Genomic DNA, 18,159 nt, shown 5'->3' with positions numbered 1-18,159 from the left:
CATTCCCCCATCTCCTCCAGCCGTGTCCCAGGCTGTGCCAGGAGCTGGGATGGACAGGAAAGCTGGAGGGGACACGAGGAGCGAGCAGAGCTCACCCCAACACAGGGACACTGAGCCTCAGGCTGCTGGCCCTCGGGGGACACCTGCCCAAAGCAGGCAGAAACAGCCCAAAGAGAGCAGAACAGGGTCCTGGCAGCCTGCAGAGGAGGGCCCTGCTCCTGCTGCTGAGGCTCTCATGAAGGATGCTCCTCGTGGAGCACAGATTCTCCTGAAGGATGCTCTGGTGCCAGAGGCTGAGCTGGATAAACCTCAAGACAAAACCAAAGAAAAGGATTCTCGAGACACAAATAAAGAAACTCAAGATACAGCTAAAGAAAAGGAGTCTCAGGACACAACTAAAGAAAAGAAACCTCAAGAATTAACTAAAGAGAAAAAATCTCAAGACATAACCAAAGAGAAGGAACCTCAAGAAATAACTAAAGAAAAGGAATCTCAAGAAATAACTAAAGAAAAGGAATCTCAGGACACAACCAGAGAAAAGGAATCTCAAGAAGTAACTAAAGAAAAGGAATCTCAAGAAATAACTAAAGAAAAGGAATCTCAGGACACAGCCAGAGAAAAAGAATCTCAAGAATTAACTAAAGAAAAGGAATCTCAAGAAATAACTAAAGAAAAGGAATCTCAAGACATAATCAAAGAGAAGGAACCTCAAAAAATAACTAAAGAGGAGATTCAGGACATAACTAAAGAAAAGGAATCTCAAGAAATAACTAAAGAAAAGGAATCTCAGGACACAACTAGAGAAAAGGAATCTCAAGAATTTACTATAGAACAGAAATCTCAAGAAATAACTAAAGAAAAGGAATCTCAAGACATAACCAAAGAGAAAGAACCTCAAGGAATAACCAAAGAGAAGGAGCCTCAAGAAATAACCAAAGAGGAGATTCAGGACATAACTAAAGAAAAGGAATCTCAAGGAATAACTAAAGAAAAGGAGTCTCAGGACACAACTAAAGAAAAGGAATCTCAAGGAATAACCAAAGAGAAGGAGCCTCAAGGAATAACGAAAGAGGAGTCTCAGGACACAACCAAAGAGAAGGAACCTCAGGACACAACCAAAGAGAAGGAACCTCAAGCCCCAAGTAAAGAAACAGAAGAATGTGAACAGAAAGCAGTGAAAGAGGCCAAGAAAGAGAGATTGAAGGCAGCAGAGCAGCTCAAGGGCTACATGAGACCCACCAAGGCCCGGGGGGTGGCAGCCCTGGTGGCCAGGCCAGCGCTGGCCAGAGCTGGTCCCCGGCAGGACAGAGGTGTGTGAGTGGCCAGGGACAGAAATGTGTCCCTGCCTGGCCTTGAGCCTCATCCTGCTGTGGCATGAGGGGTGTGTGCTGCTCTCAGGGGCTCTGGGGCTGCTTGCCTGGCTGATGGTGCTGGTTCCAGAGCTCCACCTTGGGGTTTGGTTTGTTCAGAGTGAGTTCTGCAAATCCTGGGCAGTGTTTGGGGAAATGTGCACTCCTGGAGGTGGAGCTGCCTTGGTTTCTGCCTCCTGAGGCTGCTCAGGGATGCAGGATGGCAGGGACAGGGAGTGTTGTGTCCCTGTTGTGGCAGGCTCTGGGTTTATCCCACCTCAGCTGCATCCCTTGAGCCTCCTTGAGCCACTTCATCCACAAAATGTGTTTCTTTCTAGAATCAGAACCTTTTCCAAAGCAGCTCTGACAAAACAATGGTGGGGCTGATGTAAATTTTGGGACTTTGTCCCTTTCAGGAGACTTTGGATGGGCTGGTCAGAGTCCAGGGCTGGGCACCCTGGCTCTTCTCCAGGGAACAAGGTCCCTGTGCTCATAGGAAATGAGCTGGAATTCATCCCATAGAACTGAACCCAGTTCTTAGAAATTTTAAACTATGGCTAGAGATGAAATGACAAATATTCTTGTACTTGTGCTCATTCTAAAGCTTCCTCAGGAAGAGTTGGCATCTCTGTGAACCCCACTCTGCTGAGATGGGCTGGGAAGTTTTTCCCTGCCCTCAGGTGCTCTCTGTTTTTGCCTTGTCATCAGCCATGAAAGTTTGTTGCTGTTCCTGTGGAGTTTCTTGCTGCCAGTTTGCATGATGCAGCCACTAACTCACCAGAGCCCGAGCTCCAGAGTGCCTTAACATGCTGCTGGGCTTTTTGAGAGGTTTTGTAATTTTAATGAGTGTTGCATAACCTGGTGTAGTTCTATTTTAGTGGAAATGGTGTTCTCTGCATGAACCTGTGCCTGCAGAAGTGATGCTCTTTGCTGCATGATGCAACAAAACAAAGGGAAAGCTGAAGGCAGCATCTTTTACAAAACCAACATTTCTTCAAAGCCTTTCCATTGTCTGCCAGGAGTTTTGGAAGGAAAAGCTCCTCCTGAACACCTTGCCCGGATTGGAGGAGCCCTGGCTCAGAGTAGCACTGCAGCCTGGAGTAAATTGGCACAAACTTTGCACCTGGAAGTTGTCCTGGTGTGAGTTTACTCAGGGCTTTGATAACCTTCCCCTGCTTTCCTCCTTTGTAGAGTTTGGTTTGTTGAGGTTTCTCAGAGGGGCTCAGAAGCTCTGAATTCCTCCAGAGGGTGTGAGGCACTACCCAGGCTCCCCAGGGAATGGGCACAGCTCCAGGACATCCCTCAGGGATGCCCTGGGATTGTTGGGGTGCAGGGCCAGGAGCTGGATCAGTGATCCCAGCTCAGGAGCTGCCACAGTTCCACAGCTCAGCTTGTTTTGGAGCTCTTGGTGCCGTGTTCCCACAGATCCAGAATCCCAGCATCGTTAGGCTGGGAGTTCTGTGCCCAATCTCCACCAGAGCCCTGAGTGTCACATCCAGCCCTTCCTTGGGCACCTCCAGGGATGGGCACTCCGAGCCTCCCTGGGCAGCCCATTCCCAGAAATGCAGATCCATGAGTGAGGCTGTTGTCTGTGTTTTCCCGTGGGAACCCTGCATGGAGCAGCTGCTCCAGGAGCTGCAGCCCCCACGAGGCCTGGCTGCATCCCTCAGCTGGCACCAGTGGTGTGGAAGTGCCCAGAGCTCCGTGAAGGGAAAGGTGCTGAGATCCCTGGCTGTGCTCACAGAACCAGGGAATTGTTCAGCTTGGAAAAGCCCAGCCTTTAACCCCAGCACTGCCGAGGCCACCGCGTTCCCCAGTGCCACCTCCTTGTGTTTTCTGGCTGTTTCCAGGGCTGGTGGCTGCAGGGATCTGGGAGCTGGCTGTGAAAGTCCAGCTGTCACAGGGACTGGGTGACATCTTTTCATTTCATCCATGTCATTTTTCATTTCATTGCTGTTGCTGGGTGACATTTCTTTCATCCCCTCCGTGTGCCTGTTCGTGCTCCTGTCGTGTGGCTGGGGCACTCTCAGGGCTCTGGAACCTTCAGCTCTTGCCACACCTTGGCCAACACCTCAGCTGTGACTGTCAGGCAGGACTGGGAGGTTCCCACTCCACACCTGGCACCCTCACAGGATCCTGGAATGGGTTGGGTTGGGTTAGGAGGGACCTTCAGGATCATCCAGTGCCACCCCAGCCATGGCAGGGACACCTCTGTCACTGTCCCAGGTGCTCCAAACCCATCCAGCCCAGCCTGGGGCACTGCCAGGGATCCAGGGACAGCCCCAGCTGCTCTGGGAATTCCATCCCAGCCAGGAATTCCCAATTCCCAATATCCCATCCAAGCAGTGGGAGCCATTCCCTGTGTCCTGTCCCTCCATCCCTTGTCCCTTTCCATCTTTGTTTCTTTCCCCTGCTGGGCAGGCTGTGATTTACTCCCAACTGAGACATTTTGGAGGATCTCCTGCTAAAGTTCAGTGATGAAATCTCTGTAGCCAGGCTCCCATGTCCCACACTGTGTGTTCCAGGATAACAGGATGCTTCCCTAAAAACATCAGCTCCTGTCTGTGCTGCTAAAATAGGTCCCAGTGTTGTGATCCAGCTCCCTTGGGAGTCATGGCAACCGTGATGCTTCAGATTCCTCTCTCTGATGGAAGCTGGATCCATCTCCTGGAAATCAGGCCTTGCACACTTCTGTAATTTTATTTTTTCTTTTCTATTTTTGACTGTGCAGCTTAAGGAACATAAGGCTGATCATGCAATTCTTGAGTTTAATCCCTTATCCCTCTTTTGGGTTTATTTGAGGTTCTCATTGTTGTCGTTGCCATTGGAAGAACTGCCCCAGAGCCTCCTGGAAAATTATTTTATATTTTTTAATGTCAGGAGGCAGCTGAGCTGATAACAGAAACATGACAGGCATTATCAGCCTTTACAATGGGACCAAACCTTTGTGTGAATTAAAACTCAGTTTGGGAATTAGAGATGACAGTGTGGGTCCTAAATCCTCTATTTCCAAGGAGGTGCTGGGGATGGTTGAGGGGGAAATGATGGGAAATAAAATTGGGCTGTTGGATTCTGACCTGCTGCTGACATCCCCCTCCACTCCTCAAGCTCTATTTCCATGGGAAACTTGCAAAAGATATATTTTTTCTTCAATCTGTCCTTGAAGAATAGTGGATTTTAAAAAAAAGAAATTAATTTGTTTTCAGTGTTTGGGGGCTGTATCCTCTTATGGATTTTGATTTGCATAAGCTGTTCAGCCCAGGATCCCAGTGCTCATTGCACAGCTCAGTCTGCTCCTCAATTCCTGCCCCAAATGGGGGCTGGGGGGTCTCTTGGAGTGCTCATCTCATTCCTGGATCCCTCTTTCCTTCCATCCATCCCCATCCCTGCGGCTGCCTCCTGTCCCCAGCCCGTGCCAGCCTGCCACACTCAGATTTCCCAACACTTTGTGTGCAAATCAAATACATTTAAAAGCAAGAAATGCCCATCCCTGTCTAATGAGAGGATTTGCTTTGCTTTTGCAGCCACAGAGAAGCTCTTGCTGTAAATATTTTCTTTTCCTGCCCCGTTACCATTATTTTAAGTGGGTCTAGTTTTTACACAGTAAAATAATATCAGGTTTGTAGTTCTCCTGTGGGACCCCAGACTGTAATTGGGTTTGTCTGACAGGAATTCATCAGCTAATTAACGTTGTGTTAATCGGGCCAGGGGCTGGAGGATGTGTAGGTGCAGCCAGTCATCCTGAGATCATCAGCACAAACCGTGGTGCAGGAGCTGGTGATGACAGAGCTGCTTTGGAAACTCAGTGTCGTCATATTGCAGCCTGTTCATTAATTAAAGACCTGCTAATTGTCCCAGAGGGGTGTGGGGGGCAGCTGAGCCCCTCAGGTCTGTGAGTATTCCAGGGCTTTGTGAGGAGCCCTTGGGTCCAGCCCTGGATCCAGCTTGGTCCAGCTTGAGCAGGAGTTTTAGTGCAGGTGCTGCTTCTGGCCCTGGCTGGAGCCTGAGCTCAGCTTACAGGATGTTTTCCCAGAGCTGCAGCTCTGCAGTGCTGGGTGCTCAGGGGCCTCTGGTGCGACAGGAACGCAGAATCCCAAATGGTTTGGGTTGGGAAGAACCTCAAACCTCACCCAGAGCCACCCCTGCCATGGCAGGGACACCTCCCACCATCCCAGGCTGCTCCAAACCCTGCCCAGCCCGGCCTTGGGCACTGCCAGGGATCCAGGGACAGCCCCAGCTGCTCTGGGAATTCCATCACAGCCAGGAATTCCTTCCCAAAATCCCATCTAAAGCCACCCTCCTGTCCTTCCCAGGTTGCCCAGACCAGCTGGATCCCAGAGCAGATCCCTGGTTTTTCCCAGCTGCTTTCCTGCCCTGTTTCCTACCCAGGTCCTGGTTTCTCTCCAGCTGGATGCAGCTCTCCCTTGGCCAGGCTTCCTCTGCTTGATTTCCTTCCTTTATTTTATATTCCTGCTCATCCTTGATTTTCAAGAAAAGCTGGGAGTGAAACAAATCCACTTGTGGCTGCAGATTGTGCCAGGCTGAGGCTGCTGACCACATTTGGACAGTGATGCTGTTTAACTTTCTGGGGAAATCTGAATTCCAGGCATCTTTTCCTGGCTGGTGTCTGCGGCTTGTGCATCATTTGGTGAATTTTGTGTTGCCTCTTCTCGGTTTCCACTATCAAATACCCCCACAATAAGCAAATATTGAGTTAGAAGCACTCTGAGCGTGTTTGATTTCTGGTTTTGGCTGATCTCTGGTTTTTTGATGTAAATTCCAAAGCAGGATTTGATCTGTAAATGACCCGTCCTATAAAACATGAGGCTGTGTTTAAAGATTGTACAACTCCACACCTTTGCAATGTTCAGCTTAGGTTCTGGTGGGCAGAATCCTAAATATCCCAGTTTTATCCTGGAGCCTGGATTCTTGCAGCCTGTGGGGAGAAGTGAAGTGAGTTGAGCAGGGGTGTCAGGCTGCTTCCACAGCCCGTGTGTGTGTGTGAGCACATGGGGCAGGGACTGTGGAAATCCCAATTTCCTGGACACCCAGAGCTTGCCTCGTGCCTCTGATTGCTGTTCTTGGTAATAACTCTTAATTAGAGACCACACCAACGAGGCTGGCACCGAGGAGCTCATCATCCTGGGAAGTGATGTTGCCTTAGAAACCAGCACAAGAGGCTGCACAGAAACCATTCTGTTAGATTAAAGCAAAGTAAAAAAAAAAACCCAGAGCATTAGCAGGGATAAGTAATAGCTTCGGGAGTGAGGCAAAAATAGAAGCACTAGGCTGATTCATCTGCTGAGGCTGGGAGGCTGCAGATTGGGTACCAGAGCTGACGTGGGATGTAGCGATCTCCGCCCGCTGCGGGGACTGGCACAGCCCAGTTCCACCTGGAGCAGCCCAGGGAGGGCACAGGCATCCCTTGGGAATGGCTGTCCTTGGAAAAGGATCAGCCACAGCATCCCAGGAGATGTGGGTGGCTGCAGGGGTGGTGGTGATGGGGCTGGGACCGTGCTGGGTGTGTCAGCAGCCCGGACAGGCTGGTCTGTGTCAGCTCTGGCTGCAGGGAAGGACAGGAGTTCATGGGGATGGAAGGAGCTGAAGAGGCAGAATAAACCCTTCCTCCTGGAGACCAGGCTGCTCTCACCTCGGGGAGGGAGTGGGGATGGAAGGAGCTGAAGAGGCAGAATAAACCCTTTCTCCTGGAGACCAGGCTGCTCTCACCTCAGGGAGTTCATGGGGATGGAAGGAGCTGAAGAGGCAGAATAAACCCTTTCTCCTGGAGACCAGGCTGCTCTCACCTCGGGGAGGGAGTGGGGAGCTGGACCAAGGCCTGATTTACAGGATCTTGCAGTGATGTCTGCTCCTGCCTGCCATCAAAGGTGCTGGAGAGCCCAGAGGAGGGGGAAACTCCAGATCTGGTACCTGAAGAGTAGAAAATCTTCCTCCACGTTGAACTGAGGGTGAAAGCAGTGATTGGGCTCCTTTGAGGGTGTCTGACTCCCCCTTCCAGCCCAGCTCTGCTCCAGTGGGACCCTCCCTTACCTGAGCCACCTCTCAAAATCTGCCCAGCTCTGTGTTCTGAACATCCTTCCAGCCTTTCTGCCTCATTGACCAGTGTGCCTTTGAATTCTTCAGAATTTATTTATTTACTGTAGCGATTTTTAAGCTTTATGAGAATCTAAAGGACCAACAGGGAGCAAAGCCCTGGTGGGAGAGCTGCTGGTCACGGCTTGCTGGAAGAACATTGATAAATGGAAATGGAATGAAATTGGCTGGGTAAAAGATCTTTATCCAGGGCACTGGAGCTGGGATGGGGTCTGGGAGCAGCATGCAGTGGGCAGGAGGAAGCTGTTGGAAGGCTCTCAGTGGATGAACTCTGCATTACCTCCATTAATGTCCTGAGAGATTAAATACTGGATGACTGTGGAGATTTTTCATAGCTAAGCATTCTCCTGCTTCCGAGCATCCCAGGTATTGACTGTGGTTCATTTCCTGCATTAGAAAATATTATTTAATAAAGCAGCAGCAGAGGCTGGGACTGGCTGTACACTGACCTGCAATCAGACTTTTCTTCCCTGTGATGTGAATCCCTTCCATCACCCTGGGCTCTGAAGTACCGGCCCCAAAATCAAAGAGGGTTTTCTCCTCTGTTAAAAAATGGTAGGTGTTTGCTTCCTTTTAAAAAAAAAGAGATAAAAATCAAATATTAACCTCCTAGGTGGTTTCAGAGAGATTTAGAGGGCTGCCCTCGCTCCTGGGGAGCTTTAAGGGATCTCTGATGGATTGAGATTTCCTGTAAAAAAAATCTCAGGTTGGATTGAGTGAGGAATGGAGGAATAACAGGAATTCCATGGGGTTAGAGGAACTCAGGGCCTGCCAGACTGGGGAGCAGAGTCAATACTTTGAGAGTGAGCAAGTGCTTGCAAACATTATTCCCACATCAGGGAGGAGGGAGAGCACGAGCCGTGAGCTGAGAGCCCATTTCCCACAGCAAGACACCTCAGAATATTTTAAAGCAGAAAAAAAAAATCATTGAGGCTCTTTGAGAAGTGAAGGTTGTGGGTGGAACTATTCTGGTTAATTAGAGGATGTCAGGAAAGATTCATATAACTTACAGTTCCTTAGTCATTGTTTTTAAATATAGCAGTGCCTTAAATCCCAAGCTTAAATACAAGCAGATAAATGTGTGGATTGTAGCATTTCTCACAGCAGGTTCAATTCAGGGGGCGTAGTGGAACTTGCAAGCTCTGGCTATAAAAATACATTTCTCTCAGTTCAACTCGAGCAGGGGAGGCCTTTTCCATGAGCTCTGAGGACATTTTCTCCAGGGTTTTTGGTGTGTTGTGACCCTGCTTCAGAGAGCAGAATCTGCCTCAGTCAAGGATTAAACTGCACCAGACACTTAAGAATAAAAGCTGAATCTGCAGTTTGGTGTTGATGCAGCCTCTGAGCAACCTCCAGCCCAGTTTAAGCAGGGGAATGGTGTCCAAATCCAGGCTCCCAGCTGGAGAAACTCCGTGCTGGAGCAGAGGTGGTTGAGGAGGGCACATCAGAGGTGTTGAGGCTGGGCTGGGATGGATCAACACAAAGTGTGAGTGAAGTGTGACAGAAAAATCCACCTGCAAGCACGACAGCAAGCAATGAAAGTTTATATTTTTGTCAGCTGGGGCACAGGTCTGGCTTGTCTGGCAGATTCTGTGGACCCCAAGAGGCAGCTGTGTCAAAACACAGATATGTGGCGTCTTTAAATCAGCTAAAAATACTGTAAGGTGTGTTCATGTTGAAGGAAAAAATATAATTAAATGAATTTTGCTGTATTTGAGGCTCCAGGAGCTTTCCAAACATATCCCATCCCATCCTTTTCAGCTTTGTCCTCTTGCTTACGGGAATTGTGAAATCCTCATTACAGCAGGACTTGTGATCACTGTTGACTCCAAAAGAATATATTAAAATTCAGAGAAAACAAAGCCCTTGTGCTGAAAGAGCCCATTCTGCACTGTGCTTTTGTGGGGAGGGCGCCGTGCTTGGGTTTTGTTTGCGGGGGGAATCGCTGAGCTCGGCTCCTGCGTGCTCCTGGAACGCCTCATCAGCAGGAATTGATCCCGATAAAGGCATCGATCACAGCAGAGCAGAAAGGAGAGGCTGAAATCCCCCCCAGACGTGTCGGGACCCCCCCAAAATCCGCTCACACCAAAACCCTGAGCCCACCAAACCCAAGGAGCCGCAATCCGGGGGCCGTGCGCTCGCTTTCCCCGGACGAATTCCTGAGGATTCTCCACAAAAGGATGCGAGCTGCCGCTTTCTTTTGAACTAGCGGCTGTCTGCAGCAAGAGGAGGCGACGGCGCAGGGGGTGGGGAGGACGAGGTTTTGTCACGGAACCGGGGGCACGGCGTGGCGTCACGGCCAGCCCGGGCTGCGGAGCCAGCGGAGCCACCGCGATGTCCCTGTCCGAGCAGCAGCACGACTACAGCCCGCTGGGCAAGGGCAAGAGCCCCGAGAGCTTCCCCACAGCCTTCCATCGCATGGAGTCCACCAAAGACTTGGGGAAAAGCGAATTCGAGTGGCAGAGGACGGAGGGGAAGCTGAATGAGATCGGCTTGAGCGTGAACACGGGGGGAACGATTAAGGATGGGCTGGTTAAGAACGTCGGTTTCACGGATGAGGACAAGCTGTGCTTCTTCGAGGGAAAATTAGACAAAGAGCTAAAAATAGCTCAGAAAGACAAAAGAGAAATTGAGGTGCCGGGGAAGAAATACCAGGCGGCTGCAGGTCACCTTGAGAGCTGGTCCTTGATTTCGGAGACGTTTCCTTCTGCAGAAGGGAGCTTCGGGAACCCCAAAGCCACCGATTTCCGCGTGGGACAGGCGGGAGCCGAGAAAACCGGTCCGGGGCTGGGTAAAAATGAAGCCATCACCGACCAAGAGAAAGCCGTGGGCAAGGCTGGGATGGAGAGCAAATGCCAGCCGGAGCCGAAGCTGCCCCATCTATCCGTGCCGGAGAGCGATGCCAGCAAATACATGAAGGAGCAGGAGATCAGTGTCTGGAACCCCAATTTCCACCCTGTCCTGCCCAACGACTCGGGGTCCAAGGAGTCGGCCGTGAAGAAAGATGGAGCCCCCGGTTATCGCGTCCTCGGGGTGGTCAATGACAGCTACGGGCAGAGCGGGCTCTCTGCCCCCAGCACCGCGGCCAAGGCGGCTCCTCCGACCACCACGGTGGAGCTGGCCCAGGACGAGTCCAAAAGCAGCGACCTGAGCGAGAGCCCCGAGCTGGAGGAGGAGATGGAGGAGCAGCTGGGCTCTGAGGGCAGTTTGCTGGCCAGGGCTGCCCACCAGAGGAAGGCGATGAGGCGTGCGATGTCAGAGTGCTCTCACTTGTCGGTGCCCCTAACCCTTAACCTGGCCGATAAATACCCTGAGCCGGTGCTTAGAGAAGACGTCGCCACTGGGCTGCTCTCTCCTAATAGCAGCCTGACCCAGAGCCGCAGCCCCACGGCCGCCAAGCCCGGCGCCCCGATGAAGAGGTCGCTGACGGAGGAAGCGGCGGCCGCTGCCGGCCCCGCAGCCCCGGGCAGCCCCGGCCCCGCGGCGCAGCCCCCGGCCCCGCCGCCCGAGGAACCGGCAGCCAAGAAACGCGAGGAGTGCAACGGCAGCAACTCGCTGAAAAAAGAGCTGGGCAGCCCCAACGTGTTCCACAGCAAGCTGGAGCAGATCCCCGAGCTCGGCAGCCAGGACAAAGAGCGGCAGGACAAGAGGGACAAGAGGGACGGCGGCGATGGAGCGCCGGGGCTCGATGCTCCCAAAGGCAAAGGTGCCGAGCTGGAGCCCGGCAAAGCGGCTCCTCTGGAAAGAAAAGAAATGGAGGTCGGCAGTGTGCAGAGCTCTCCGGCTCCAAAGGAAGGAGATTTAGCACGTGATGGTATGTTAATAATTTCTACCTCGCCGGGCAGGGAGCGGACAGGAGCTGGGGAGTGCCCGGTGACTTCGGAGCCCGGGAGGGCGCAGGGGGCACCGGAGACAGCGGCAGGCAGAGCAAAGGAGGGGTTTTCACACAGATAAAAATAGAGGGGAAATGGGGAAAATGAATTGTCCAGCGTCAGCTGTCAGTGGCTTGTTGGGATGCTAAACTTGAGCGATGGATTTTCCAACCCGTGGCACCCACCGTGGTCCTCCTGCCACCCCTCCCCGGAGCTGAGCTACCCCCTGGTCATGAGCTGCATTGTGAGAGCAGGGTGACAGCAAAAGTTAAAACCTTTCAGCCCCTGCCAGAAAAAAAATCTGCGGATTGTGCTTTTCCTGTAAGCTTCTGGCACCTTTTGCTGTTTCAGTTTGAGGGGAGCACAAGAGTGATGATGGGTGGAATGATTTATGGAGTTAAGCTCTTCCCGGTGCTGAAATTCAAAGTGGAATTTCCCTGTCGCTTTCTGGAAGCTCTTTCCCAAAACCCCTCGTTTGAATGGAGCCGTTCCCGTTCCAAGGGTCAATAGCAGCTTGTTGTATTCTGTGGGGTTTGTTGTTTCAATAGTGCTGTGGTGTATGAGGTCACTCTTCCCGGATTTAAAATCTGTGAGAAGAGTAGTTAATCTTTGTTCTCCCGCCTGGAACAACATCCCTGTGTCCCCCTTGCCAGCCCCAGCCAGCAATAAACCTGCTTTTTTCCCAGATTTTGGATGCCACCACGGTGTTTGTGCTTTGTCTGTGGCCCCCATTAACGAGAGGAGAGGAAAATGTGTCAGAGGATAAAGACAAAAGGTTTGCAAGGGAATTTCTTGCATCCTTCCATAGCTGGTTTGTCCCTCGGAGGAGCGATGTGAATGGAAACTGTCCCGTTGTCAGGGAGGGTAAAACACGGCTGTGCAGAGGGGTGAGCCCCTCAGCTGAACCCCAAAACACTCGGGCCAGGGCAGTCCCCGAGGGGGCTGTGCTCACACAGCCCTGGATTTCTTCTCCTCTGCCTTTGTGGTGTGTGAGTGACACCCCATGGTCACTCTGGCAGCTCTCGCTGGCTCCGGCCATCGCCCTGCAGCCAGCGGTCACTCACCACTGCCGGGCATAATTAGGGTTCTCTAATCATCAGGTTTCTCTAATTATTTCTCTAAGATGCTTCAGTTTCCAGTCTCCTGTTTGGGAAGCTGTGGAACAAGGTTTGGGCAGTACAAACTCCCCTCTGTGATGTTCCTCACGAGTCTCACCTTTTCATGAAGCGCAGAATCCCAGCGTGGGCTGCGCTGGAGGGACCTCAAAACCCACCCAGAGCCACCCCAGCCATGGCAGGGACACTTTTCACCATCTCAGGCTGCTCCAAACCCCATCCAGCCTGGCCTTGGACACTTCCAGGGATCCAGGGGTGCTGAGGACGGGGAGATTGTTCCCTTTCCATCCTCTCTGTTGTTCCCCAGTTCCTCACTCTTGGCTCGGGGGACAGATTTGAAGCTCTGGTAGCCGTGGCTGGGGTGGTGGCAGCAGCTCAGGAGTGCAGCCCTGGCTCCTTGGAGGCTGAGCAGAGCTCCTGGCAGGCAGCTGGGAGCCACTGGCTGCCCTGAGGTGGCCACAGGGAGGTCCTGGCTCCAGCCAAGGTCGGACAGGACACCCAGGGATGTTCCCTGAGGCTCCCTCGTGGTCACCTGGGCTTGATTTTGTACCTGAACCTTGGAGGGTCATCAGCTGTCTTGGGAACTGAAACATGGAAAGAGAGTAAAGAGCTGTTGGCAGCAAATGTGAAACAGAAAAAAAACCCCCAAAATTACATATTTGTGCCCACCTTTCACTTCACAGAGTTCTCAGGGTGAGGGGGTTTGCTCCTCACAGAGTTTCGGGGCATTGCTGATACTTTTGCTGTCCCAGGTTTTTTGGGGTTTGATGACACCTTTCATGTCACACTTTGAGGGGTTTGCTGATACTTTCCATGTCCCAGGTTTTTTGGGGTGGTGGTGTTTGCTGACACTTCCCACATCCCAGTTTTTGGGAATTGCTGACACCTGCCCTGACACCAAGGTTTAACTACAAGACAAATCAGCAACAAAGTTCATGTTTTGGGTAAGTGGGAACCCAAATTTGGCTTGGCTGTCTGAAAGCACAGCTCTGTGGGATCTTTAAATCAGACAAACATTTAAAAGCTCATCTGAAGTGGATTGACATGTTTTCCCCAGAGGGGCTGAGCATCACTGATGGAAAGGTCACTGAGATGGGAGTGCTCCGAGTGTTCTGGCTGAGTTGTGTTTTGCAGATGGTTTATTCAGATTGCCAAGGGTTTTTGTGGGTTTTTTTAGCATTTGGTTTAAAATTTTGCTCTCACAATCTTTATTATAAAAGCCTGTTTGTTGTCCTTACAAGCACAGGTCTGGGTGAGCTGATAAAGAGATAACTGAGCTGGCAGAGCTCTCACAGGCATGAATATCACAGAATTTAAAAACATATTTTCTACTCTTTGTAATTTTTAGTCTTTTAATCTCTGGATTTATCCTCTTCTGGAAGCAAACAAAGCAACAAAATGTTTTCTGTATGTGCAGTTTAGAGGATTTTTCATAACGCCAGAGAAGCCAAACAGAAATTGCTCAGATGTTCCTGAAAAGCTTTCAAACTTTGTGTGCTGAGGATTTTTCCCTCTCCCCTGTTAATCAATCATTTATAGTAAAAATAACTCTCCCAGCAGGCAGTGCTGGCTGCAAGGTGGAGCTGATGTTAAATCTAAATCTAAATACTGTAAGGAATTGTCCAACCTCATCCAAATCATTTATATGGTATCTCCACTTAAAGCAGATTTCCTTGGTTCTGCCCACCCAGGATTGTGGGATTTTTTGCTAAATATCTGCTCCTCTTGTGTTCTTTTAATAGAAAAGAATTTGTAGAATTGTACATAAAGCTTTTCTTGCTTGCAGACAGGTGGGTGTTGGTGTGATCACAGAATCCCAGGATGGTTTGACTGGAAGGGACCTTAAAGCCCATCTGGTGATGGCACATTTAGTTTCATTTTAGTTTCATTTTAGTTTCATTTTAGTTTCATTTTAGTTTCATTTCCTTTTAGAAACTGCCCTGAGGGCTCTCCAGGTCAAACCCTGGTGTGGCCAGGGCAGGTATTTTCATCCAGGAGATGCTGGCTGCAGATCAGTCCTGGTCAGAGCTGAGCCCCAGGACCTGCCCAGCTCCCTCAGTTCCTCAGGAACCAAATCTTCCCTGGAAAAGTGGCTGTGCTGTTCCCAGCACTAAGGATAGGTTTGTCAGTTCACAGTTGAGTGATTTATTGGCATTTATTTGTACCCAAATAAATCAGCTCAAGTGTGTCACTGCCATGGGTGATGTTTTTCACCACTGCCTTCACCTTCTGCCTTCTCTTGGCATCTCCCTGAGGTGTTTCCTGCTCTGAAACACCAGGAATTGGGTTTGTCACACCCAACACCAGCTCAGTGTCTGCTTCAGGAAACCATCCTGGCTTTCCAAAGCTCGGGTTTCTTTATAATCCATAAAGCCCAGCATAACTTCCAGTCTCCTGATGGATTTTTTCCATCAGGAAAAAATGATGAGCACAGAATCCAAGGCTCCCAGCAGGATTGGGGGGTGTGAGAGCCCTGGCCTGAGGTTTGCCCAGGTGGAGGCAGCGCTGCAGAGCTGCTGCTGGGGGCTGGAGGGTTCCTGACCACGGGAAATGTGATTTATAACAGGGGAGAAAGGACAGAAATGATTGCAGCTGCTCTGGGCCTGCTTGGAATTGGGGGATACTGAGGAACCTCGCTGGAGTTCGTTGGATCATTAGTGACACCTTTGTGTTTGAGTGTTCCAAGACAGGATTGGTGTTATTTTGAATTTTGAATGGTGTGGAGCAGCACTTTTCTGCCTTCAGACACTGAAAAGCTGGAGAGGGACTTTGGGCAAAGGCCTGGAGGGACAGGACACAGGGAATGGCTCCCACTGCTTGGATGGGATATTGGGAATTGGGAATTCCTGGCTGGGATGGAATTCCCAGAGCAGCTGGGGCTGTCCCTGGATCCCTGGCAGTGCCCAAGGCCAGGCTGGAAGGGTTTGGAGCAGCCTGGGACAGTGACAGAGATGTCCCTGCCATGGCAGGGCTGGCTCTGGATGAGCTTCAGGGTCCCTCCCAACCCAAACCAGTCTGGGAATCTCTGAATTCCCTGTAAATACCCTGGGTGTCCCCTGGCACTGCCCGAGCTCAGGTGGCCACCTGGGGATTCTCTGGGGTTTCACCAACATTCAGAGCAGCTCCAGGGCCAGCCTGAATGAGGAATTTGGGTCCTGTTTGTTCCCTGCTGGCCCCTGGCTCTCCTGCCCAGCTCTGGGGTGGTTTTGCTGTGCTCACTGCTGGGGAGGTGTTGCAGCAGCTCCTCAGCCCCACTTTGTGCCCTGTTGGGAAAGCCACTTCAGGATATTCTGATTGAGGATTTCCCTTGCTGGGGTAAAAATAGAGTCTTAACAATCCTGGAGCCTTACAAGTGCAGGTGAAGAGGACATCTGGTTTATTCTCAGCTCTTGATAACGAGGGAAAATGCAGACACTGACTGATTGCATTTGTTGCCAAATAATTGCTGAGCCCTCTGCATTTGGGTCAAGCAGGAGATGTTGATTTAACCTTTTCTGGAGAGGAGGAAGCAGCTCAGGGTTGTATTCCTGCCCAAACAAAGCTTTGGTGTACTTTTTGTAGATACTTTTCTGTAAGACCCTTAGACAAAAGGCTTGGTTTGAGGGTGGTTTTTGGGATGCAGCTGCTGCTGATGGCTGAGCTGGTGCCTCTCCATGCAGGTTTTGTTCCAGGGGTTGTTTACGTTCAAGAGGGAGAGTAAAGACAAGGCTGGTCATTGCCTTATTGCTTAATCTATTTCTCTTAATGGATTTTCAGCTGATGACTCTAATCCCAATGAGAATTATGGAGCTGTTTCATTGAATGATGTTTTAGTTCAGCTTAGCCTGCTAAATATCCCTGGCTGGGGATCTGGGGATGAAGGCTGGCCTGGTTCACGTTGGCTGCAGCTGTGGCAGGGCAGGTGACACAGGGACCAGAGGGACAGCTGGCAGGGACAGCTTTCAGAGCTCACAGAGCCTGGAGATGCTCCTTTATTAGAGGGGAAAAGGAATGGTGGGAAAATGTGGAATATCCTGAGGTTGAGGGACCCTCAGGGGTCATTGATCCAACCCCTGGCCCTGCACAATCCCCCCTGAGCATCCCTGGGAGCTCTGGCAGGGTTGGGAATGTGCCCTTCCCTGGACAGTGCCTCAGAAGGGGATTCAGATCCAACCTTTGCCCACCTTGGTGCCAGAAAACAGAAACCCTTCTGGCTTTTTGAGAGGAGCCCAAGATGGGATCTACCAGGGTCTTCCTCTGGACGTGGAGGATGGATTTTTGGGAGTGCTTGTTCTTGCCTAAGCTGCTGGTTGGTGGTTGAGGAATAGCTGGACACAATTCTGTCATTTCTAAAACAGTGCAGGAACACGGCTTTACTTTCAAAAGATCCTCCTGGGTGCATTTCTGCAAGTGCTGTTGCCTCATTTTACTTCTGCAGGGAATAGAAACAGCAAAGCTTTTCAGATTTTGTGCCTGTTTGGGTTTTTTCACGCACAGTTGCAGCTTTCCTGAGAATTGTCACTCAAAATTGAAGGTGAAGGGCTCTGGGAGGATGAAGGTTTGTGTTTGCTCCCTCCTGGCTTCAGCTCAGCATCACCTCAGAGCTCTGCTGCACTGCATTTGTAGGGTGGAGGTGGCACAAGGAGGAAAAACAAACCTCTGTCAATTCATAAATCCTAATGTTTGAAAGAGGGAAAAGCCAGGTGAAGATACATGGAAAAAAATTCCTGGTGAAGGTGGGCAGGCCCTGGGGAGGGGCTGGGATGGAATTCCCAGAGGAGCTGGGGCTGTCCTGGATCCCTGGAAGTGTCCAAGGCTGGGTTGGACATGGGGAGATGTCCCTGCCATGGCAGGGCTGGGATGATCTTTAGGATCTCTCCATCCCAACCCATTCTGGGGTTCCATAATTCCAGAATTCCACAATTCCATGTGCTTGCCTTTGAGTAGAGTCCCAAGGCACAGCTGCAGAGGCTGTGCAGACTGAGAGGTGATAAATCAAACACACAAGTGGAGGAGCTCACACAGGCAGGGGCCAAACCAGACTCCTCAGCCTGGAAGAGGGAGCATGGAGAAGGGAGGTGGTTGTGGTTGCTGTCTGAAAAGTCATCAATGACAGGGAAGTTGTGAACAAGAGGAGACAGTTCTGTTTTTCCAGGATAAGAATATGGGTCAGCAAACAAAAATAGCAGCAGCAGCAGCTGAAAGCAAACGGTGCTGGGTGAGTTGTGAGAGATTCTGCAAAGCTGTGAAACAGCTTCTGCCAGCAGTTTGGGAATGGGGGATCTCAGCTTTGTTTTATTTTACTTGATCAGATATTGGAGGAGAAGATGTGGAATTCCACACCTGGGGATATTGGATTCCCCAGATGTGGAATCTCCATGGCTGGAGATGCTCAGAATAAGCCTGAGCACACCCTGAGCAGTCTGGTGTAGCTGGAGTGGGGGATTGGGGTAAATCCCCCTCATCCCTCCCACCCCCTGTTTCTCCAGTGGGGCTGAGTGTGCTGAGGAGCTGGTGGGCAGGAGGGTGATTTCCACACTGGAATTCACAGGATGGGCAGAGAGATGTATTTTGGGGGAGTGGATGGGATGGGTTTTTTTCTCCTGCTTAGGAATTCTATTTCCATATTTATTTTTATATTTAATATATTTAATATATATATTTCAATATTAAATATATTTCTATATTAAATATATTTCAATATTAAATATATTTCTATATTAAATATATTTC

General features: G+C 50.6%; 1 protein-coding gene across 7 annotated transcripts in view; it reads left to right on the top strand.

The window, feature by feature from the left end:
- The first annotated feature begins 24 nt into the window (after positions 1 to 24).
- The window catches only part of LOC107200260 (microtubule-associated protein 4-like), a 45,879-nt gene continuing 27,744 nt past the window's right edge, over positions 25 to 18,159 (top strand). Inside the window, exon 1 of one of the 7 annotated variants that reach the window (XM_015618499.3) lies at positions 25 to 1,310. In XM_015618499.3, coding sequence (XP_015473985.1) covers positions 50 to 1,310 — 1,261 coding nt within the window. In that variant the 5' untranslated portion in view covers positions 25 to 49. Of the gene's footprint in view, positions 1,311 to 9,352; positions 11,275 to 18,159 lie in introns of those variants that run through there. The other 6 variants (XM_015618500.3, XM_015618498.3, XM_015618494.3 and 3 more) reach the window with 6 other exon arrangements.

This window comes from Parus major, chromosome 2, assembly GCF_001522545.3.
Source record: "Parus major isolate Abel chromosome 2, Parus_major1.1, whole genome shotgun sequence".
In the NCBI taxonomy this organism is placed as follows: Eukaryota; Metazoa; Chordata; class Aves; order Passeriformes; family Paridae; genus Parus; species Parus major.
The sequence above is the reverse complement of the archived record's forward strand: the minus strand, read 5'-3'. Positions and strand labels throughout refer to the sequence as shown.